The sequence below is a fragment of the Zingiber officinale genome, chromosome 6A, assembly GCF_018446385.1.
Source record: "Zingiber officinale cultivar Zhangliang chromosome 6A, Zo_v1.1, whole genome shotgun sequence".
NCBI lineage: Eukaryota > Viridiplantae > Streptophyta > Magnoliopsida > Zingiberales > Zingiberaceae > Zingiber > Zingiber officinale.
The window spans coordinates 78,872,588-78,895,267 of NC_055997.1; the positions used below are offsets into that span (position 1 = coordinate 78,872,588).

General features: G+C 46.3%; 3 protein-coding genes across 5 annotated transcripts; 2 read left to right on the forward strand and 1 right to left on the reverse strand.

The window, feature by feature from the left end:
• Positions 1 to 15,052: 15,052 nt before the first annotated feature.
• Positions 15,053 to 17,042, forward strand: LOC121996673 (50S ribosomal protein L18-like). The gene is made up of 2 exons (XM_042550714.1): positions 15,053 to 15,324; positions 16,488 to 17,042. The coding sequence occupies exons 1-2, from the start codon at positions 15,118 to 15,120 to the stop codon at positions 16,881 to 16,883; spliced, it is 603 nt and encodes a 200-aa protein (XP_042406648.1). The 5' UTR covers positions 15,053 to 15,117; the 3' UTR covers positions 16,884 to 17,042.
• A 306-nt stretch (positions 17,043 to 17,348) lies between these two features.
• LOC121994964 (expansin-like B1) lies at positions 17,349 to 18,724 on the reverse strand. The gene is made up of 5 exons (XM_042548835.1): positions 18,583 to 18,724; positions 18,412 to 18,518; positions 18,094 to 18,275; positions 17,830 to 17,962; positions 17,349 to 17,725 (listed from the first exon to the last, which is right to left on the reverse strand). Exons 1-5 carry the CDS (start codon positions 18,722 to 18,724, stop codon positions 17,525 to 17,527), a joined length of 765 nt encoding a protein of 254 aa, XP_042404769.1. The 3' UTR covers positions 17,349 to 17,524.
• LOC121996671 lies at positions 18,716 to 22,042 on the forward strand. 3 transcript variants are annotated; one of them, XM_042550712.1, is made up of 4 exons: positions 18,716 to 19,040; positions 19,132 to 19,887; positions 20,058 to 20,276; positions 21,065 to 22,042. In XM_042550712.1, exon 4 carries the CDS (start codon positions 21,106 to 21,108, stop codon positions 21,919 to 21,921), a length of 816 nt encoding a protein of 271 aa, XP_042406646.1. In that variant the 5' UTR covers positions 18,716 to 19,040; positions 19,132 to 19,887; positions 20,058 to 20,276; positions 21,065 to 21,105; the 3' UTR covers positions 21,922 to 22,042. The 3 variants fall into 3 exon arrangements, with proteins under 3 accessions (XP_042406646.1, XP_042406645.1, XP_042406647.1); XM_042550711.1 differs by having other exon boundaries at positions 20,058 to 20,247; XM_042550713.1 differs by lacking the exon at positions 20,058 to 20,276.
• The last annotated feature ends 638 nt before the right edge of the window (positions 22,043 to 22,680 follow it).

The window sequence follows — 22,680 nt, forward strand, 5'->3', positions numbered from 1 at the left end:
GCCAATCGATCGACCGATCGATTGGGCACCGCCAATCGATCGACTGATCGATTGGGGGGGTTGGAAATCGTATGCGTCACGATAAAGGCTGAATCGATCAGCTGATCGATTCAGCCTTTATCGTGACGCGTACGATTTCCAACCCCCCAATCGATCAGCAGATCGATTGGGCACCGCTAATCGATCGACCGATCGATTGGGGGGGTTGGAAATCGTACGCGCCACGATAAAGGCTGAATTGATCAGCTGATCGATTCGGACCTTCTCCAGCAAAGCACAGAAGCGCTCTGAATCGATCGATCGATCGATTCAAGCCTCCCCAATTGATTGGGATGTGACCGTTGCGAAGGAAGTGTCGAGTTTAAAGTTGTCTTCTTCGCAACGATTCGGCATCTCTTCCTCTCCACTTCTTGTGATCATTCTCACAGGTTCACGCCAGTTCTTGAAGATTTCTTAGAGTTAAGTGTTGTTGCACTTCCAAGGTCAAGAAGCGTTCTACAGAAAAAGCAGAAGCAAGCTAGGGTTTCTCATTGTAGATCTTGTTAGATTTGATATTGTATTAGCTTGTATTTCTTTCTTTTTGTATTGATTGTGTGAGAACTTGTACGAGACTTCTCCGCCTCCGGTAGTTACCGAGAATGAGTATTTTTTATTAGTGGATGAGTGAGTGAGGGTCAGATCCTTGGATTAGTTATCTCTTCTTGAGGTGGATACCAATTAAATACATATTGTTAGCATTAGAGCTTGTTTCGAGAGTATTCCGATGCACATCATCATCACGAAGCAAGTCCACGAAGCGCAATGAGCTATTCACCCTCCCCCCCCCCCTCTGGCTACAAATCGACCCTAACAAAAACGCATAACACGTAGGCCGTATTATGAATTTACAACACACATATACATAATCCAATCAAATTGGATAATGGGACATAACCATGAATCATGGCAAACATCACATGTAACATATCTATGACATCATTTTATTATGATTTCAATTAATGATTTATATGGAAAAACCATACGGGATCCTAAGATTTATGATTTGTCGAATGAACCATATTATAACATGTGTTCATATTTAACATAAAGATGTCACAATCATTATAGTTTGATTAATACAAATTATTTCATTCTAGATAAATAAAAAATAACACCAATCAGAGCCACCTATAATTCATTTCAAGTAAATCATAATAAACACATATTCATTCATTTATATCAAATATAAAAGAATATATAGAACACATTCGCAAGTAGCTGTGATACCACTATAGGAATCTAAGCGGTAAATAAATTAAAAACATAGTGGAAATTGATCCCTCTAGAGATCCATGCGATTGCAGAACTACTCTTCCAACTAGACTAGTGAATAGGATTGTTACCTTTGATGTGTGAACAACCCTCAGAAGACTTCTAGTCTGGCCGATCTTAGCGTGATCAAAATATTTACGCCTCTACGGTATCCATACGAGCATGTCGCTTCCTTCATCTCATGAATTCCAGAATCGGAGAGTCTCACACAACCACACCTTCTTGCTAGAGATGGCTATTCAAGGTGGCTATAAGTGAAGAAGAAGAAGAACTCTTCTCTTTCTTGTCAGTGATGGGTATTTAAGGTAGTAAGGAAGAAGAATATAACTCTTTACCTTCTTGTTAACCCTTCACGTTCTTGAAGAACTCTTCATCTTCAAGAAGTACTCTTAGCGGGCTCTATAGTTGGGTTGTACCTTAAATGGATTAACTAATTAATTCAATAAGTCTAAAACCCAATTAGATTAACTTATTAATCCAATAAGCTTAAAGTTTGAAACTATAAAATAAATGAATCTCCAAATCAATATGCTCTTTGTGTATAACCCATTAGGTTCTCGTAACATTGACAGTGTTTCTAAAACTATTTTAGATACACAAGTAATGAATGACATCTAGTAATGCATTATTACTACCCAAGTGACGAGAATGTAGAGAACTGACTTAACTTATCCGTGACCATTATCTTGTATAACGCATTCTTTTTGTTTTTGATATCTAGATTGATCCACGAGGCATGGACCATGTCATCCTCTATTCAATTTATGTGTTTCTTGATCTCTAAATAGACTCGCTTAACCAAATAAGCTTAATATCATGGCCATGTATTTTAATAGTCCTATTCAATTAAGGAGCTCGCAGATATCTCTTCTGTTATACGTAAGGGACCAATCTTATGTACATCACTCACATCTCTCTACTAGATTATTGCATATCTAGTGAATGACTTTATAGTCTACCTTATTACAAGTGATGTTTGTCAATACCAAAGTACACAACTCCTTATTTAGGGAACTATAGTGACTTCAGATTTAAGGACTATTTATATTAATAGTCACTATGAGAATATTTATAACACTCATATAATGATTCATGAAACTTTTCATAGCGGATCAATTCAGTATAGATTCTGTAATATATACCCATGTGTCAACTTGATATCTTATATTCATGACTTATGAGAATAAGTTATCAATTGACTTGCACGCTAATCTCAACGTATTAATATTACCCTTATATATTAATAATTGACTAAGAATAATTAAAAATAGTATTTTTTTTTATATATGTGGACAGTCTCCCACAATCAAAACTAGCACCATAATGTGTGATCAGAACCTAGATTGTGATACTAATCTCCAAAAATCATCATCACAACGAGTGATGTTGTATTTAAACGGTAAAAATCATTAAAAATGATTTTTTTTATAATTAGTTTTATTAATAAAATTAGTTCATATTATTCATTTTATTTTTATTTTTATTCTTTTATAATTGATCCGGGGGTAAGAATCCGGAACCCCATAACGAGGGGTCAACGCCATGTGAAGGTCAGAGGGCCGGGCGATCCGTTAAAGAATAGTGAGCCGACCGGACCCGCGATAGGAGGGCGAGCCAATAGGTTTGCCAGTAAACATCTGGTAGTAAGAGGCACCCTGGTAGGGACCAGGGTTCCGACGCTCAGTGAAATAGTACATAATGACCCGAGCTAAAGGAAGAGCCGTCCGGCGCAAGGAGTGAAGGCCGTCCGGACGACGTTCTTCGCCCGGCCGGCCAGACGGACGTCCCGGCCGGGCGATGGGTAAGGGACGGGAACATCTTCTGACAGCCGTCAAATCGTATGGCTAGGCCATATCCTTAGTCTGACAACGGGGTGTCCCGTTGTCCCATCGAAGACATGTTCAGACTGTAGCAGTATGGTGTCAGGTAAACTCTCTGACAAGGGCATACCAAGGTATGGGTTGCTGACATGTATGTACCTCGGTGGATGTGTATTAGTTCTCTCATCACTCTATATAAGAGGTCACTTACTTCGCCGGAGGTACGCGCGAAATTCATCTCTGAGGCCACCTTTCACATTATTTGCTTGCCTGACTTGAGCGTCGGAGGGTCGCCGCCGGGAACTCTTCCCGGCCCGACTTCTGTGCAGGTTCGCTGGAGCTTCGCGTGACCCGACGGAGGCCTACACCCTCGACTAGCAGTGCGCCATGTGCCCAGCGTCCTTTGGTTCGGCGATTCGGACAGGATCAATTTGGCGCCGTCTGTGGGAACGCTCCTGCATCCGATCGGAAACAATGGACGAGGCTGGACGACAACACACGGTGACGCTTTCAAATGAAGAACTCGACGCTTTGATTGAGATAAGGGCCGCCAAGCTCGCGGAGCAAAAACAGAAAGCCGCTGCCAAGCGGATAGATCAGCAAGCAACATCAGCATCTGGTGGCCGAGCGGAAGTGCAAGGCCACCGAGCGGAAGCACAACCTGCCACCGTCGCATTTCATCGGGCTCTATTCCGCACCCATGAAGCCTTACCAACTCACAGAGATAGGGGGTCTTCTTCGGATGAAATGCCTAGACGAGATGACAGGAAGGGGAAAGCCCCCCGAGCGGACGCATCGCCCGAGCGGATCAATCGCCAATTTTCAGAGGCGATTCTACGAGACCCTCTGCCCAAGCACTACGTGCCTCCGACGATCGGCGAGTATAATGGGACAACCGACCCGGACGATCACCTAGGTAAGTTTGATAACACGGCAACCCTCCATCAATACACAGATAGAGTAAAGTGCCGAGTTTTTCTCACCACTCTCTCGGGATCTGCTCAACGGTGGTTCCGGAGGCTGCCGGACGGATCCATCACAAGCTTCAAGGACTTCCGAATGACCTTCCTCCACCACTTCGCCAGCAGTCGGCGCTATCAAAAAACAAGCGTGAGTCTGTTCGCCATCAAGCCAGAAGCCCGGGAATCGCTTCGAGCTTACATCCAGCGATTCAACCAAGTGGCAATGGACATTCCAACTGCCACTTCGGAAACCATGATGAATGCTTTTACACAAGGCCTAGTGGATGGAGATTTCTTTCGATCGCTCATCCGAAAGCCGCCCCGGGATTATGATCACATGTTACATCGGGCCAACGAGTACATCAACGTGGAAGAAGCACAGGCGGCCAGGAAAAAAGAAACTCCCGCCGAGCGGCATCCTCCAGCCGAGCGGAAACAGCACGCCGCTCATCAGCCGCCTAGAGGACCAAGGGCCGAAGCAATTCGATCTCCCCATGTCCGGCCCCATGTGCAGGAGGTAGCCGCGGCCCGGCCCAAGCCGAAGAAGAGATGGACCCCGATGTTCTGCTCCTTCCACCGGACGGATACGCACAACACAAGGGATTGTCGAAGTCTTCCATTCGTAGCTCATCCGGTGCCTCGGAGTGCTGGACGACGACCTCCCTCAGTCGATCGGCGACAAAGAATTCAGGAAGCCGATCGGACTCGAGTTGATAGGCCACGACAACAGACTCCCGATCGGTGCTCTCCCAGGCGAGAAAACCGCCGAGCGTCCAGAGAACGGTCCCGACCGTCCGCCCGGGAAGAAGAAAATAAAAGCAACACTCCCCGAGGTGAGATCAATGTCATTGCTGGCGGGCCGACCGGAGGAGACTCCAATCGAGCTAGAAAGGTGGGCGTTCGACAACTCCAAATCCATGCCGTCGGTTGCAGCAGAGAGCGAGCGAGCGGACCTGAAATCAGTTTCGGGCCCAGGGACTTGGAAGGAGTTGAAGTGCCTCACGACGACGCTCTGCTCGTCAAAGCGGTAATAGCCAACTACACTATTCACCGCGTGTTTGTTGACACAGGGAGCTCAGTCAACATCATATTCAAGAGGGCGTTCGATCAGCTGCAAATTGATCGAGCCGAGCTGCTACCCATGACGACTCCGCTCTACGGGTTCACGGGTAACGAAGTTCAGCTGGTCGGCCAGATCCGGCTGGCTGCTCAGGAGGACAAGAACAATAAACTTCGTGGTGGTGGACTCTCCCTCGTCCTACAACGTCATTTTGGGACGACCGGCGCTCAGCGAATTCCGGGCGGTCCTCTCAACTTTTCATCAAAAGATCAAGTTCCCCGTGGATGACCAAGTGGGAGAAGTACGAGGAGATCAGCTAGCAGCTCGGCGATGCTACATCGAGATGGTCCGAGCAGAGGCCAACTCCGCTCGGAAGGCGCCCCGGATTGAGGTAAACGCCATCACCGAAAAGCCACCCTCTTTAATTTATGAAGAAAAAGAGGAAGTGCAAATTCACCCCATCCGTTCGGAGGCCACCACTTTTATTGCATCCGATCTGGAGGAGAATCAGAAAGAAGAACTGATCCAATGCCTCAGAAGAAATCATGATGTCTTCGTCTGGTCGACGCATGAGCTGCCTGGAATTTCACCGAGCATAGCGCCGAGCAGAATGCCATCATCCGGGCGGAAGTAGAGAAGCTTCTGGAAGCTGGCCATATACACGAGGTGCAGTTCCCGAGCTGGCTGGCAAATGTAGTGTTAGTCTCCAAGCCGGGCAACAAATGGAGAGTGTGCATAGATTTTCGGGATCTTAACAAGGCTTGCCCGAAAGATTTTTATCCTCTGCCCAGGATAGATCAGCTGGTGGACTCTACGGCCGGCTGCGAATTAATCTGTATGCTTGACGCTTACCAGGGCTATCACCAAGTGCCGCTCGCCCGTGAAGATCAAGAAAAAGTCAGCTTTGTGACGGCCGACGGCACTTATTGCTATAAAGTGATGTCGTTTAGATTGAAGAATGCGGGAGCCACATATCAGCGCTTGATGAATAAGGTATTCAGAGAGCAGATCGGATGGAACCTAGAAGTTTATGTGGACGACATTCTAATTAAGTCCGTCCGAGCGGCCGACCTCTTCAAGGACATGGAAGAAACCTTCCGAACGCTGCGCAAGTATGGAGTCAAGCTGAATCCTCAGACGTGCCTGTTCGGAGCGAAAGGAGGACGTTTCCTGGGATACATAGTGACCGAGCGGGGCATCGAAGCCAATCCCATCAAGGTAAAGGCTCTGCAAGATATGCCGCCTCCCAGAAATACAAGGGAAGTGCAGCGATTGACCGGTCGGATAACTGCTCTGTCCAGATTCATCTCCAAAACCGCCGACCGGAGCCTTCCTTTTTTCAAAATCTTGCGCAAAGCCACTAAGTTTCACTGGGATGAAGAATGCGATCGGGCGTTCGAAGACTTGAAGACATATCTGAACTCTCTTCCGGTGTTGGCCAAACCGACGGCGGGTGAGCCACTTTATATGTATTTATCTTCAACCGAGCATGCGGTCGGCTCAGCATTAGTGAAGTCGAGCGGAGAAGAGCCTGTATATTTCCTCAGTCACATTTTGAAAGATGCTGAATCTCGCTACACCGGGCTCGAAAAGTTAGCCTTCGCTCTGGTCCTTGCCGCTCGGCGCCTTCGTCCATACTTCCTGGCGCACCCGATCGTTGTCAAAACCAATAGCCCGCTCGGACGAGTGCTACTAAATCCAGAGGCATCCGGACGGCTCATCAAGTGGACGACGGAGCTGAGTGAATTTGACATCCAATACCAGCCCCGCTCGGCGATCAAAGCTCAATCCTTGGCCGATTTTGTGACTGAGGTGCAAAGGCCGGAGCCGGAAGCTATGTGGAGAATATATGTGGATGGATCATCCACTCGGCTCAGAAGCAGAATCGGAATATTGCTGCTCTCTCCTCAAGAAGAAAAGATGCACTTATCCGTCCGGCTGGATTACAAAGCTACCAACAACGAGGCAGAGTATGAGGCCCTTATAGTTGGCTTGCAGGCTGCCCGGCATGTGGGAGCCGGTCGGGTAACTCTTCACTCGGATTCGCAATTGGCCGCTCAACAGCTCTCCGGCACCTTCGAAATCAATAGCGCTCGGCTTAAGCTCTACGCTGAAGCCTTCGAGAAGCTCAGAGCTGATTTTAAAGAAGTTATTGTTCAAAAGATACCCAGAGCAGAAAATCAAGCAGCCGATGAGTTAGCCAAACTTGCGAGCTCAATAACGCCTGTCGCCATACAGCAACCAATCGAGAAAGTACTATTGGTAGCGCACGTCGACCGGATGGAAGGTCTCACATTTCCCAGCGATTGGCGGACACCCATCATAGAGTTCCTCCGTTCGGGCGCCACACCATCCGATGAGTATGCAGCCCGGCTCCTCAGGAGGAGAGCCGGTCGGTTTACACTCATCGGAGATCAACTTTACAAGAAAGCTTTCTCGCGCCCGTTGCTGAAATGCGTGAGCTCGGAGGACTCAGCTTACATCCTCCGGGAAGTACATCAAGGATCGTGCGGGGGGCATCCGGGCGGACGCTCGTTGGCCAGGAAGATCCTCTTGGCCGGGTACTTTTGGCCAACTTTACAAACAGACGCCGCTTGAACAGTATCTACATGCCTTTCATGCCAGAAGTATCACAACTTCTCCCACCGACCGGCCGAAGAAATGAAGGCATCAAGCGTTTCATGCCCGTTCGATCAATGGGGAATGGATATTGTCGGTCCGTTCCCGATGGCGACCGGGCAGAGGAAATTTTTACTAGTGGCGGTCGACTATTTCTCCAAGTGGGTGGAGGCCGAGCCGCTGGCAAAGATCACTGAACACATGGTTAAAAAATTCATCTGGCAACACATCATTTGTCGGTTCGGCATCCCTCGCCGACTAGTGTCCGACAACGGGCGGCAGTTCACAGGGAAGATGTTAGAGGATTGGTGCAAAAGCTACGGCATTGAGCAACATTTCACGTCCGTGGCCTATTCCCAGAGCAACGGTCAAGCTGAAGTAGCCAACCGGGAAATTCTTCGTATTCTGCGTGCTCGGCTCGACCATTTGGGAGGAAGCTGGCCGGATGAAGTGCCGGGCGTCTTGTGGGCCATCCGAACGACGCCAAAGGAAGGGACGGGAGCCACACCATTCCATTTGGTATATGGCGGCGAGGCAGTCATTCCGGTTGAAGTCGGCGTTGAGTCCGTCCGGATCCAGAGCTATGATAATGACAACGCCGAACGGAGGAACATGGAGCTGGATTTGGTGGAAGAGGAGCGGGCAAAGGCGTCCGTTCGGCTGATGGCATACCGGCAGCGGATGAAGCAGAATTACAACCGCCGAGTAATCCCTCGATCATTCCAGGTCGGCGATCTCGTCCGGAAGAAAGTCAAGCCGGTCGGCGACGTCGGCAAGCTTGAAGCTCCTTGGGCGGGTCCCTTCAAGGTTATTGAAAAACTCCGCTCGGGTGCCTACTACTTGGAGGATGAAGACGGGCGGCAGCTGGATCGACCGTGGAGCGCCAATCATCTTCAGCCTTATCGAGCTGGATGAAAGGTGCACCAATGTAATTTATTCTGGTGTATATGCTATTCGCCTATGTACTTGTGATGCAGGAAGCAAAAATATGAACAACACATTGAGTATTCTCCGCCGAACGGATTACTGCGTGAAGACCCCGTGCCGTTCGGTCAGGGCATATAAATTATCCGAGCCAAGCGCTCGAAAGCAGAGGCCCCCGAGCTGATCGGCCGGGATGAGTACATACTTTACTCGTAAGTAAATGACCCGTGCTGTTCGGCCGGGCGTAAATATTGTTCGAGCGCGGGATGTCACGAAGGCCAAGGCCGCTCGGCCTGGTAAGGAGTTAGCCTTGGAAGGCCGACAAGTCCCGTCGTTAAAAATCGAGAGCCGCGCCGACCGGCTATAAATATCCATGCCGTCGAGCTCCGACGTTAAATATCGAGAGACGAGCCGGCGTCTGTAAATATCCGAGCGGAAGACCGACGAGTCCCGTCGTTAAAAATCGAGAGCCGCGCCGACCGGCTATAAATATCCGTGCCGTCGAGCTCCGACGTTAAATATCGAGAGACGAGCCGGCGTCTGTAAATATCCGAGCGACGTTAAATCGAGAGCCGCGCCGACCGGCTATAAATATCCGTGCCGTCGAGCTCCGACGTTAAATATCGAGAGACGAGCCGGCGTCTGTAAATATCCGAGCGGAAGACCGACAAGTCCCGTTGTTAAAAATCGAGAGCCGCACCTACCGGCTATAAATATCCGTGCCGTCGAGCTCCGACGTTAAATATCGAGAGACGAGCCGGCGTCTGTAAATATCCGAGCGGAAGGCCGACGAGTCCCGTCGTTAAAAATCGAGAGCCGCGCCGACCGGCTATAAATATCCGTGCCGTCGAGCTCCGACGTTAAATATCGAGAGACGAGCCGTCGTCTATAAATACTCCGAGCGGGAACCGACGAGTCCGTCGTTAAAATCGAGAGCCGCGCCGTCCAGCTCCGCGTTAAATATCGAGACGAGCCGGCGTCTAAATATCCAAGCGGAAGGCCGACGAGTCCGTCGTTAAAATCGAGGCCGGCCGGCTATAAATATCCGTGCCGTCGAGCTCCGACGTTAAATATCGAGAGACGAGCCGGCGTCTGTAAATATCCGAGCGGAAGACCGACGAGTCCCGTCGTTAAAAATCGAGAGCCGCGCCGACCGGCTATAAATATCCGTGCCGTCGAGCTCCGACGTTAAATATCGAGAGACGAGCCGGCGTCTGTAAATATCCGAGCGGAAGGCCGACAAGTCCCGTCGTTAAAAATCGAGAGCCGCGCCGACCGGCTATAAATATCCGTGCCGTCGAGCTCCGACGTTAAATATCGAGAGACGAGCCGGCGTCTGTAAATATCCGAGCGGAAGACCGACGAGTCCCGTCGTTAAAAATCGAGAGTCGCGCCGACCGACTATAAATATCCGTGTCGTCGAGCTCCGACGTTAAATATCGAGAGACGAGCCGGCGTATATACCGACGAGTCCCGTCGTTAAAAATCGAGAGCCGCGCCGACCGGCTATAAATATCCGTGCCGTCGAGCTCCGACGTTAAATATCGAGAGACGAGCCGGCGTCTGTAAATATCCGAGCGGAAGACCGACGAGTCCCGTCGTTAAAAATCGAGAGCCGCGCCGACCGGCTATAAATATCCGTGCCGTCGAGCTCCGACGTTAAATATCGAGAGACGAGCCGGCGTTTGTAAATATCCGAGCGGAAGACCGACGAGTCCCGTCGTTAAAAATTGAGAGCCGCGCCGACCGGCTATAAATATCCGTGCCGTCGAGCTCCGACGTTAAATATTGAGAGACGAGCCGGCGTCTGTAAATATCTGAGCGGAAGACCGACGAGTCCCGTCGTTAAAAATCGAGAGCCGCGCCGACCGGCTATAAATATCCGCGCCGTCGAGCTCCGACGTTAAATATCAAGTAACGAGCCGGCGGCCGAGCGGCTCTCATGCGAAAAATCCAGCGAAAACCCCTTTGAGGTGAGGCGCGAAGCAAAGGATGGTTAATCGGAATTAAAAAGGCAAACAAGTTAACAAGCGACGATTCGCACGCCGAGCAGCTGCTCAGCCGCATGATGAAAGACAATAAAGACAGTTCACTTGTCTGGCATCGCGTGTAGCCGAGCGGAAGAGGTTTAAAGAACACTTTGGGAAAAATTTCTGGCCACACTAAACGGTGAAAGGAACAGAAGATCATCTATTATGGAAGCCAAAAAAGTCATTACAGAGATAGTCTGAGCCGAACGGCGGGAATACATAAAAGTTTCTAAAATCGCTCCTCACGCATCAAAATTAAAAAGAGCGTCGGGGATGGTGTCCATCACGCTCGCCAGATCCTCGGGGGGGATGGTCAGCTCGGCAGGCAGGTGACCTTTGGTCTTCAGATAGCCCACCGCCGCCTTGATCGCCTCCTCGAATGTGATGGATATCTTGTCGGTAAACTTCTCTCCGAAGTCTTCCGAGCGAAGGAACGCCTTCCTCACTTCGCCCGAGCTGGCCGACTCCCCCTCTTGGTATTCCTTGAGCGCGGCGTGGGCGGCATCGCTGGCGGCTTGGAGCTCTGCCAAATCTCCGTCGAATCTCTGGAGATCCGCCGAGCGGCCCTCCTTCTCGGTAGCTAGCAGGGCGTCCAAGTCTTTGATGCATTGTTCCAGCCCCCTGATCTCCACCTTCATACGGTCCATATCATTGATGGCCTGCTGCTTCCGAGTGGTCGCCGTCTTGATCTCCTTGTCTCGCTGCTTGATCATCGTTTCAAGCCGAACGACCTTGCTCGCTAAATCGTTAGCCCTTTTCCGTTCGGCATCCAGTGATTTTTTGGCCTTCTCCAGAGCGGCCGTCGACTGCCCGTTACCCCCCGCAGCCTTTTGTTTTTTCAGCTCATCTTCCAGCTCGGCCAACCGATCGCTAATCGTGATCTGCTCCACCCAGTTCTGCCAGCAAATGTGCCCAGTTCAAAGACATAATTCGAATATGCAAACAAGGAAAAGAAGAGTATACCCCGGTGGCCTGTTGTAAGTTGCTGTCACCGAGCTGCCCGGGAGTCATCTTGGCTATTCGACGCCGAGCATCTATCCAAGCTTGTGCAAGGGAGCCGGTCAGGGTAATCTGTTGCTCGAGGATCACTGGCCGATCAGCAGCAGCCATGTAGGCTTCCGAAGGTAGGCGTAGAACCGTTTTAATTAAATTCTGGCCGCTCGGCTCGCTCTGAGAAGCAGTGGCCTTACCGGACGGCCCACCGGCAGACGAGGAGGGAAGCTCACCCATACGCCTGATACGGCGCAAAGTTCTTGACGGGCTGGATGGCGGCACCTCAGAGCTGGCCCTCGGAGAACCCTGAGGAGTTGGGGTACTCTCGAGGGAAACCGATCCGGACAGCACCGGTGCGCCCGCGCTCCGCTCGGGCTGTGGCTCATCAAGTGTAGGGGCAGGGGCAGATTCTGGTCGTCGGCGCTTCCGAGTGCGTAAAGGCACATCATCGGCCGAACGGTCCTCTACCTCGGCCTCGGTAGGAGGTTCCAGGTCGCCCGTGGCCTCAGTGTGAGAGGCAGGGACGTCTGAGGCTTCGGGGACAATTGGTGCCCCCTCACCTTCTCCGCCGGCCGGATCAGATGGAGCCAGGCCCCGCTCGGCGGCCTCCTTGTTCGTCACCTCCTCAATCTGAGCGGCCTTCAATTTGAGCTTCTCGGTAGCTCTGGCACGCCACATGACTTTAGCTGCAGAAGCAAAAAATAAATCAGTTAGAACAAAATAAAGGGGAAGATAAGGGAACTTACTCATGCTACAAGGCAGATCAGCTGGGGTAGAAGACAAGCCGAATAGGTGCATTACTCCCGGAAAGAGCATCTTGTCAATATGATATCGCTGGCCAACTAGCCGTTCGGCTGCATTAAGATAGGTCGCGTCGCCTCTAAATTTGCCGAGCTCCGGTTGCGCTGGCATTGCAGTCTGCCACTTGGTGCGAAAAGTTGGCCGCTCGGGAAAACGTATGTAGAAAAAATACTCCTTCCAGTGTTTATTGGAGCTCGGCATGCTATCAAAAAGGACGAAACCTATCCTAGATTGAAAAACAAAAGTGCCCCACTCGGCTTGCTTGGGATAGTAGAAGTAGTGGAAAATTTTTGGGTCTAAAGGGATGTTGTTCAGCTTGAACAAAACTATCACTCCGCTCAGCAGCCTAATAGAATTGGGAACTACCTGGCCGAGCGGAATACGGAAATAGTTGCAGACTTCTAAGAAAAATTTATGGGGTGGAAAACGCAGTCCGGCCAGAAATTGGTCTCGGAAGAAAAGTACTGTGCCGGACGGCGGTTCATTAGGCCGATCGGTCGGTGTGGCTAACACTATTTGATGGTCGATCGGCAGGTCATAAGTCCGGATGAGACGCAATGCGTCTTCCTCATCAAAACGGCTCTCCATGGTCGTGTACCATAAACCTGGAGCGCCGCCGGTTGATTGCGAGGTGCTAGTCATGGTCAAGAGATGAGAATATAGGACCCAGAGAGAAGGTGCAAGCAAGGAATGGAGAAAAACCGATTGAAGGAAATGGGTAACAAAAAGGAGGAAACGCTAAGAACAAGAGAAAGGGCCTTACAAACAAAGAAGATGATCGACGAAGGGCTGAGGTTGGCCGAAGAGTTGAGGGGCGAGGTCGTCGGAGGAAAAAACGCGCAGAGAAGTGCCGGAGGAGAGTGAAGCAATGAGGCGGCGGAAACGAAGCCGCGAACTTTATATTGCCGCCCGGGAGCAACCTCCACCGTCCGATCCAGGTCGTCGATAACGAGGTCATCATCCAGCCGTTCATTTCAAACGGCGGCTGTCCCATCGGAAGTGACGCCACCGCCATGCGCTGACAAGCGCACGATCGCCACGCGTCAGCGAGCTACTGGCCGCATTTAAGGAGCTCCCCTTACCGTGCGCAGCGCACGTGATGAACAGTAGGGGAGAGCATCGAGCATGGAGTTCAAGGGACCACCAAGGCACGGACCATATACCGCCGAACAGACAAGCATCATTAGGCCTAGCCGAGCGGCCTAATGCAGTGCTCATTACTCAGTCAGATCGGCAGTCCAGTCAGTCGGACTTTGCCTCCTTCGACTAGACTCGGGGGGAAGGCAAGTGATCCAGGGGTAAGAATCCGGAACCCCATAACGAGGGGTCAACGCCATGTGAAGGTCAGAGGGCCGGGCGATCCGTTAAAGAATGGTGAGCCGACCGGACCCGCGATAGGAGGGCGAGCCAATAGGTTTGCCAGTAAACATCTGGTAGTAAGAGGCACCCTGGTAGGGACCAGGGTTCCGACGCTCAGTGAAATAGTACATAATGACCCGAGCTAAAGGAAGAGCCGTCCGGCGCAAGGAGTGAAGGCCGTTTGGACGACGTTCTTCGCCCGGCCGGCCAGACGGACGTCCCGGCCGGGCGATGGGTAAGGGACGGGAACATCTTCTGACAGCCGTCAAATCGTATGGCTAGGCCATATCCTTAGTCTGACAACGGGGTGTCCCGTTGTCCCATCGAAGACATGTTCAGACTGTAGCAGTATGGTGTCAGGTAAGCTCTCTGACAAGGGCATACCAAGGTATGGGTTGCTGACATGTATGTACCTCGGTGGATGTGTATTAGTTCTCTCATCACTCTATATAAGAGGTCACTTACTTCGCCGGAGGTACGCGCGAAATTCATCTCTGAGGCCACCTTTCACATTATTTGCTTGCCTGACTTGAGCGTCGGAGGGTCGCCGCCGGGAACTCTTCCCGGCCCGACTTCTGTGCAGGTTCGCCGGAGCTTCGCGTGACCCGACGGAGGCCTACACCCTCGACTAGCAGTGCGCCACGTGCCCAGCGTCCTTTGGTTCGGCGATTCGGACAGGATCAATAATTATATATTAAAAATAGTAAAATAATTTAAATATTTTTATTAACCTTTTTTTTGGAAAAATAAATAAATTTAGAAGATAATAATTAAAAAACGAAGAGAAAAAAGATATTGTAGGGAAAGAAGAGAGTGGAAAGAGAAAGAATAAATGTGACAGGTAAAATGACAGATGAAAGAGAAGAGTGAAATGGTTGAAGAGAAAGTAAAGAGGAAAAAAATACAGAAAAAGTTAATAGTAATAATGAGGATAAAATTAGAATCAAGTATGTTTTTTTTTTTAAGAATTCTAAATTTTGAATCTATCATTTGGATATAATTAAACTTGGAATGCGCCCTTTAAAAAATTATCGAAAAGTCATAGAATCAAACAGATCATTTTGAATCTTAGCTGAATTGTCTAATAAGCTCAGATCAACTTGTGATAGACGACTGATGGTCGTTCAATCTCCATCGAACGGTCTACGAACGTATTCTACAAGCAAAGGTCACGGTTCGAAAATCGTTGCTCGTCCTCCTTTCTCTTACCCAAGTCGAGCTCGGCCCCGCGCACGCTAATGGCGATGCCATGGGCTGCCCTGGTTTCTTCCCCTCCTGCTACGGTTTCTCTCTGCCGTGCGTCTCCTTCTGTCTGTTGCACGGTCGATAGGAGCCCTCTGACGAAGCAGTACGCTTCTCTGTCGTGGTCTTCGTCAATCTCACACGTCCAGATCTCCTCTCAGCAGCTCTGCAGATCACCCTCTCCCTTCCTTCCCAAACGAAAGGTTCTTTCTTTTTATTCTCGATCAATTTTCTTGCAGCATACTGGAGTAATTCGTGGGTGCTAGAGAATGCGTGAGCTCTAGGATTTAGGGTTTTTGAAACTTTGTGCTTCTTAGTCTGAATAGGCCATACTCGCGATCCCGATTGCTGAATTAGTACAAGAATGTGGGAATCGTTTTCCTTCACGTTTGATCTCTGCGCATGAAATCCAGGAAATGAATGAAATTGTAGCGAACAAGTAGGATTAACGATGCTTTTATTTCATTGTTTGATTTATGATATTACTGCAATTTGAACCGTCTATTCTTATAAAATAATTTTTACGATTTTATTGGAATTTATAAAATTTCAAAATAACATGAAGTGAAAGTAGAATTTTGAGTTTCTCCTTCCAATTCTTACAATTGTTTGGCAGAGAAGTGGAGAAAATGAATTTGGTCTAGTGAATCAATGGATTGGACTTCGTGAGTCCAATTCTGATAAATCAAAAGGCTTATGTTCTTAATTTGAATTGAATGATTGGAGACTTCAAGTAGCATTTTCTGTTTCTGCCTTGGTATTGTTCAGAGACAATGTCGTGGGCCTTTTGCAGTGGGCACAGTAGTCATGGGATTGGTTGTTTGTTGTTTGTTGTTTGCTCATGGGTAATGAGATAGGTGTGGATTCTTTCTTTCTGTTGTTAAAATGACCTCCTGTTTTTCTTTTTCGAGCTAAGGTACCATCTGAATATTTGAGTTCGGGCACACAAATATCACATGATATCAGGTTTCTATAACACTAGTTGGCTTACGATGTCTTCAATTCAAAAGCTTACATTATTCAGTTTGGAAAACCATGCTTGTCATTTTTCTATTACAGCATTTGGATTCACTCACATAACAGTATTACTTTGGTTTCAATAATTATCAAACTGATAATTCCTTCTCAACCAAATTCTACTATATTGGCATTCTCTCTATGTAGTTCTGTAAGCTTTTTAACTCATCTCATAGATAACTGGAGATATCTAATCAATAATTAGAACAAAGCAAACCTTGATTGTTATTTATGCTTTTGTCAAATTAGACACAACTTCACATGTTTGACTAGTTAGATTATCAGATTGCAACTTGTAACATATTTGTATACTCTATTTAAGTTAGTATTTCTATGATTACTCTTGCAGGTTGGTATTGTACAGGCCGCCTGGACTCGCAGATCAAGAAGTGAAGCTGCAAAGAGGCCCAATAGAAAATCATGGAAGCAAAGAACTGACATGTACATGCGGCCCTTCCTGCTAAATGTTTTTTTCTCCAAGAGATACATTCATGCAAAAGTGATGCATAGAGGAACGAGCAAAGTTGTATCTGTAGCGAGCACTAATTCTAGGGAACTCAGGAATACTTTGCCATCTCTTGTTGACGATGATGCTTGTAGGACCATTGGACAACTGATTGCTGAACGATCAAAGGATGCCGATGTTTTTGCACTGGCTTATGAACCCAAGAAAAATGAGAGAATTGAAGGCAAACTTGCAATTGTACTTGATACCATAAAAGACAATGGAATCATTTTTGTGTAGACTACCTTTGTGTTCTTTAAAAGTGTAGCAGGATATATGCTTGTTCTACATTAACATTGTCTTATGTACAAAAACAACATGCTCAATAGAGCATTTCCAACTTTGACCATGACCTTCTCATATTATTGAAGCAAGGCAGCATGACATTTATGAATATCAGCAGGAATCCATGCTTTCTTTCATTGCTTTTTGGAATCCATTGAAATGTTGATGGTGAGCTACAAGATGACATGTCAAGTCTATGCGGTATGGCTGATTGTTTATACAATTTTCACTGTGTTTTTTTTTTTGGGTTTGTGATAAGAGTTAACATAAACTTCCTAATCAATTTGTGCTTTTCTTATTTGGTAGGGATGAAACTTTGTTGACTTAACTAAAGATATCTGCTCTCTTGTTCGTTGTGTTTCCCTCCAGCACTCTCCAACTATACATGAGAGGTTAACATGGCAACATCAAGAAGGCAAGTGATTCTGGGCCCCTTTTCCCTTGATACAAGACAAATACATTTCATACTTTTGATATTTGAATTTGTTTTTTTCCTTTGAAATCTTTTTGATAATTTGCGAGCAACTATGGAATAAATAAGATATCAATTGTTATAAGGTGTTAAAAGCATCTAGCTAATACTGCCGTAGTTGCCACTAAACTTGTATTCCAGAATCATATATGACTCCAGAAGTCCAATTTTGCGGTATATTATTGGGAGGCACGACCCATGATTCATCTCCGTCATCGCTTCCACTCAGTAGCATCCTCACAGAGAGAGTTCCACTTGGTGGGGATGCCACTGCCCACACTGCTCCATGGCTTCTCTCCAACAACTTACATGTTAATTTTTCAGTCTACAACAAACAAATTCACAATCATCATCAAACCATTATAGGTCAATATTTAATAATATTACTTGTTGATTCATCTGTCGAACAGACAGGTGTTTAGACTTTACCTCACACAATTGAACTGCTATTATATCCTTGTTCCCTTGAAGATACCAAATTTGAAAAGCAAAGTAGTAAGGGTAGTTGCTGCTCTGGTCAATCTTGAAGGCAATGTTCCTGTTTGTGTAGCTGCAAGAAACCCTGAAATGGCAATAATGTTTAAGTCCAGGTTCTTGGTTGTACTCTAGGGTCACGGCTGAACTGTAGTAGGTGTCGGTCAAAAAAGACAAATAAAAACGGGAAAAACATTATCTCTAAGAAGCATTACATACCTCTGATACTCGATGCCGATGAAACCGAGAGCTAGAAGGGATGTACCTGCATCAGCATTTTGGCCCATCCTAGCAAAGGCATGCTGGCTAAGAATAAAATCAGTATCGCCACTTGCACCCAAATCTGTAATAACTATTGTAACACCGTTGTTTGAGCAGAATTTGGCATTAATACATCTCACCTAATATGATTTGTGGGCTAGTGTGTTAGAAAGGAGGTGTAATTAGCATAAATTATGTTAGAATGTTACAAAGCTATTTTAGGAGAGATCAATACTATCTCTTAAAGTATTGGTAACCATTTGTGTTGAAAACCACCTGATAGCATGCACCACAACCCACACCGTTTCGATAAAGCTTAGATGCTGCTGAAACATCCCCGCCATTAAGTGTTGCTCCAAAAGTGCCATACTCGCATGCACCAGCTGTAATCAGGTAAAATTGTAACTTTGAGGCATGTTTACTGATAGTAATGTCTTTGGATCTTACACTCTGTTCCTTGTGTATCAGAATCCGGGTAGTAAGCTGCCCTAGATTGGATGAAGCAGTCACGGCATGTATCACCTCTGGCCAAATGCTGATATGGAAGTGCAGATAAGAAAAAGAGCAGTAGTTGAGGGAACAGAGCCATCCAAGGAAGAAGACTTGAGTTAGTAAACAATGAAGCAAAGTCGTTTAAGATGGTGAGATGAGTAAACAAGAGCACTTATAGGGAAAATTAGTGGTCTGCACCTGGTAATACTCTGGTTTCCAACTTTTGGAATTGCATGGTTATTGACATTTATCTTTAGTCGTCGGACTGAAAAGGTTGGATCAGTCACTCACTTTTTGGACCAAAGATCCAAGTTGCTTAGATAAAAACAGCCTTCTACTGTTGGTCTATATGATTGGATCGATGTTCACCCCATGGCCGCTCAAATTGGCTTTTGATGGCCTAAGCAGCGACGGTAAGTCCTCGTGTTACATAGCAAAAAAGTTGTTTGAGAGAGTTTTGATGCTTTTTTTTCTACCAAGTTCTAGTTGATGATTTTTCTACAGGGATGATGATGAACACGCGCATTCTGTAATGGTTGAAAAGAAAAATGCAAGCATCCAATTTTGCAGGCCGGCCCAGAGGGGTTAAGACTTGATTGTTATTGTATCCAATTTTGCAAGCAATAGATATATGCAATGAGCTAAAGCTGTACGCAACCTCATGGATCTAGACAAGCAAGAAGGTAGAAAGCGGTAATTCTAAAGGCATCTCGTGGATCATGACACCTCTTTTCTCTTCTGCCCCTCTGATTCAATTAACCACTCCTGTTCTAGTCAGTTGAGTTGATAAGCATGGCCTTTGATAGCCATGGCCATTGCTAGACTTGGTGGCCAAGTAGGTGTGTTCAAGATAGTTAGGCAAGCGAGCACCCAAAACACTAGGGCAAATGGTGGAGGCTTTGACAAAGGTGAGAAGCCAGGGGGAAGCCATCTAATCGCCTACAACACGACAGAATGATGAGTTTTTGGACCATCCTCTTGTGTGGGATCTAGATGTCTAGATCCCATCACAAATCTACCACAGAAGAGACAGGTGTTGTTTCCTTGTAAGAACAGGAGGCCTCGTCATGAAAAGAACTTCTCAAAGGCCCAGTATGATAGAAGTATTCTAAACAGAGAAATTCTACATTAAAACCATCAGTGGAAGCACAAAGGTGAAGTCAAGAACTCATTGTTTCCCAATTGGGATAACGGGAAAGCCATCTAATTTATGAACGAAAAGGAAGCCTTGTTTCGAAGTTAAGCTGCACAAATTTCAAGGTCAGGTTTAGTTACATCTTTCAAGTTTCTGAACAATTGTTAGGCAGATCCACAAGAACAACTACGCTGCTGGAATTTCCAGTTAGCACACTTTATTTTTTCTCTTTCGAGTACCAAATAATCCGATCCTATAAAGAAAATGACAAACTATGAATTGAAACACTGTGCAGGAGCAGCTGAAGCCAGTGGATAGATAGCCTGAAATGGGCGACACTGAGCAATGCTCCCATAACCAATGCAGAGTTCATGACCCCCCTTGGCCTTGCCGACTTCTTCGATCTTGTAGTTGTTGGCAGCTGGTGTCATAGAGCCAAACCATTTCCTGATCATTACCTCAAGGACAACACATTTGTGTTTGAGGTTGGTGATCTTTCTTGTTGGGCGAAGCTGTAAGTTAGCATAACTTTGGATGAGTTCATGGCACCAAGATCTCAATATATTCATCTTGTCTTGAGAATTATGATAACTCTAAGCTCTTGCTCCCGAGAATCAGTGATGACTATGCCTAAAGCAAGTCCATAATTTATTTAATCTATATTCTTGTCAAAATATTATTGTACATATCATATTAGCAAGTCCAATTAGACATATATAAAATATGGCTAATGAAGTTTAATTAGTGCTTGAACTAACATGCATCAATTTATCCATTCAAGGTTATATATTGTGTGATTAGGATATTCTTGTGAAATGAATAAATAAATATAATCTTATATAATATACATCATACATGCATTTTCAATCATCAAAATAACTAATATTAATTAACAATTGGTTTACAGCTTATAAGCAGAGGCAATTAATTATTTCAATTGAAAGTGTTATTTCGCTTCTCAGAATAGAACAGTTCAACCGTTTATCTCTTGGTCATGATCACCTCAACTTATTATCTATTTGAAAAAAAAATATTGTTGAATTTGAAAAAAAAAAATATTTGGTTTTCTTATACTATTTTTTTATCATCTTAAAAGAAATTTGAAACTGATGATGTTTGATTTTAGTCCATTGAAAAATTATTTCTATTTAAATTATTATTAAAGGGGTGTCATACCATCTGTAATTTGTTTATTAGTAAAACTTCAGAAAAAATAAATAAATAAATAAATAAGGATTTTTTAAAAATATATATATTTTTTAAATAGAAAAGGTTGACTTTGTTAATTCTCTTTTTATTCAGCAAGAGCAAGAGAGCAACGCCGAGAGGTCGCAGCAGAGCCTATGACTTGCAAGAGCCACCCAATCGAGAGCGGCGCCGGCGTCTGCGCCACCTGCCTCCGTGAACGTCTGAACTCCGTAGCCGCCGACACAGAGCATTTAGAGGAGCCAGATCCTATCCCTTGCTCCGCCCCATCCTCCGCCGCCGCTGGCCTGGCGCGGCTCTCCCTTCTCTCGGCCTTCTTCGGCCGCCTCGATCACAACCACGGTCGCAGAGGAGACGGCGGAGAGGGGAAGACGCACAACTTTCGCAAGTCCACCTCCTGGCTCTCCTCCCTCCTGAACCGCCGCCGCCGGAAGAAAAAGCTCCCCGGTCCTGTCTCCGCCGACGCTGCCGCCGCCGTTGTGTCGGACCGGGGAATGACGCCAGAAGACCATTATACGAGATTCTCGAATCCTCCGATGTCACATTTGATGAGGGCAGTAGCGGGCTCCGACTTGGTGATTTCGCCGGAAAGCGGGCGTCCCGACGACGATTCTCCGCGGCCGCTTCCGTCCCATACGAAGAGAACGAAGTCCGAATCGTACCGGGGAATGTCTCCACGATGGGCGTCCGAATCCTCCGCTCCTCCTTGGCTCATGAAGCCGCTTCCGGCGAGGCGTTCAGCGACGGAGCGCCCCGGCGGCGAACTGGCTGGTTTCGCCCTCTGCTTCCGCCCGCTGGTAACTGCGAGCCCGGCTCGGCAGAATTTTCAGATAGCGGGGGTCGGATTCTCCGGCGCCACGATTAGAGTCTCGCCGCTCGGGCCGCCCCAGCGCCGCCGCGCGTCGACCGGGGGCGGAATGCCCCGCCACTACGGTGCCATTGAGTTCGAGTGAGTTACACGCTGGTCAACTTATGTTAAAATTTTTCATTCCACCTCAAAAAGTTTTTCAATTCCAATAAGAGTCCTGTAACTTTTATTTTCTGGCTTTTCCCTTCATAATGCTATAATTAATCTTGACAAAATTAAATTAAAATTTAAAACTTACAAATACTTTCTTTTTTCTGGTCTTTTAAATCAAAAATAATTTCCTGAACCACATTATTGAGCCAAAAGAATAAAATTAGATTTTTCTAAAGGCAATTTATCTTTTTTTCCCTCAATTGTAATAGGGTGCTAGTACAATTAAATAAATATAAAATTATACAAAAATTAGGCTTTGAATACGTTAAAAAAACAGTATGTGAAAAAAATATCCAACCATATCTTAAACTTTACGCTGAGTCCGTATTAAAAAATTATTTATCCTTACTCTCTAATTAACATAATGGTATTAATTTATCTAATTATCTTTTTATAGATAAAAAAATTAAAAAGAGATATAATTTTTTTAAAATTTAGCACATTTAAAATATAAACTAGTATATTTTTTATCAAATTTAACATGCTAATCTATTGACTAATTATTCTAATTCTAAAATGATAAATTTATCTTTTGGATATTTTATACTTATAAAAATAAATGACAATTATATAAATTGATGTGTATTAAAGAGTTAGAGTAAATAAAAGTTTATATATAGAAAGTGGAAACAAACTTTTTCTAATATGGGAACTGAGAGGAAGAATATAATGTATTATTAAGGAATTTTGA

What these genes read in the sequence shown, in the direction of transcription:
- LOC121996673 (XM_042550714.1), top strand. Translation starts at nt 15,118, where the DNA reads ATGGCGATGCCATGGGCTGCCCTGGTTTCTTCCCCTCCTGCTACGGTT. An exon ending in CCTTCCTTCCCAAACGAAAG is followed by an intron (nt 15,325 to 16,487) that starts GTTCTTTCTTTT and finishes TTACTCTTGCAG; the next exon opens with GTTGGTATTGTACAGGCCGC.
- LOC121994964 (XM_042548835.1), bottom strand. Translation starts at nt 18,724, where the DNA reads ATGGCTCTGTTCCCTCAACTACTGCTCTTTTTCTTATCTGCACTTCCA. An exon ending in TGATACACAAGGAACAGAGT is followed by an intron (nt 18,519 to 18,582) that starts GTAAGATCCAAA and finishes ACCTGATTACAG; the next exon opens with CTGGTGCATGCGAGTATGGC. An exon ending in GTTGTGGTGCATGCTATCAG is followed by an intron (nt 18,276 to 18,411) that starts GTGGTTTTCAAC and finishes AAATCATATTAG; the next exon opens with GTGAGATGTATTAATGCCAA.
- LOC121996671 (XM_042550712.1), top strand. Translation starts at nt 21,106, where the DNA reads ATGACTTGCAAGAGCCACCCAATCGAGAGCGGCGCCGGCGTCTGCGCC.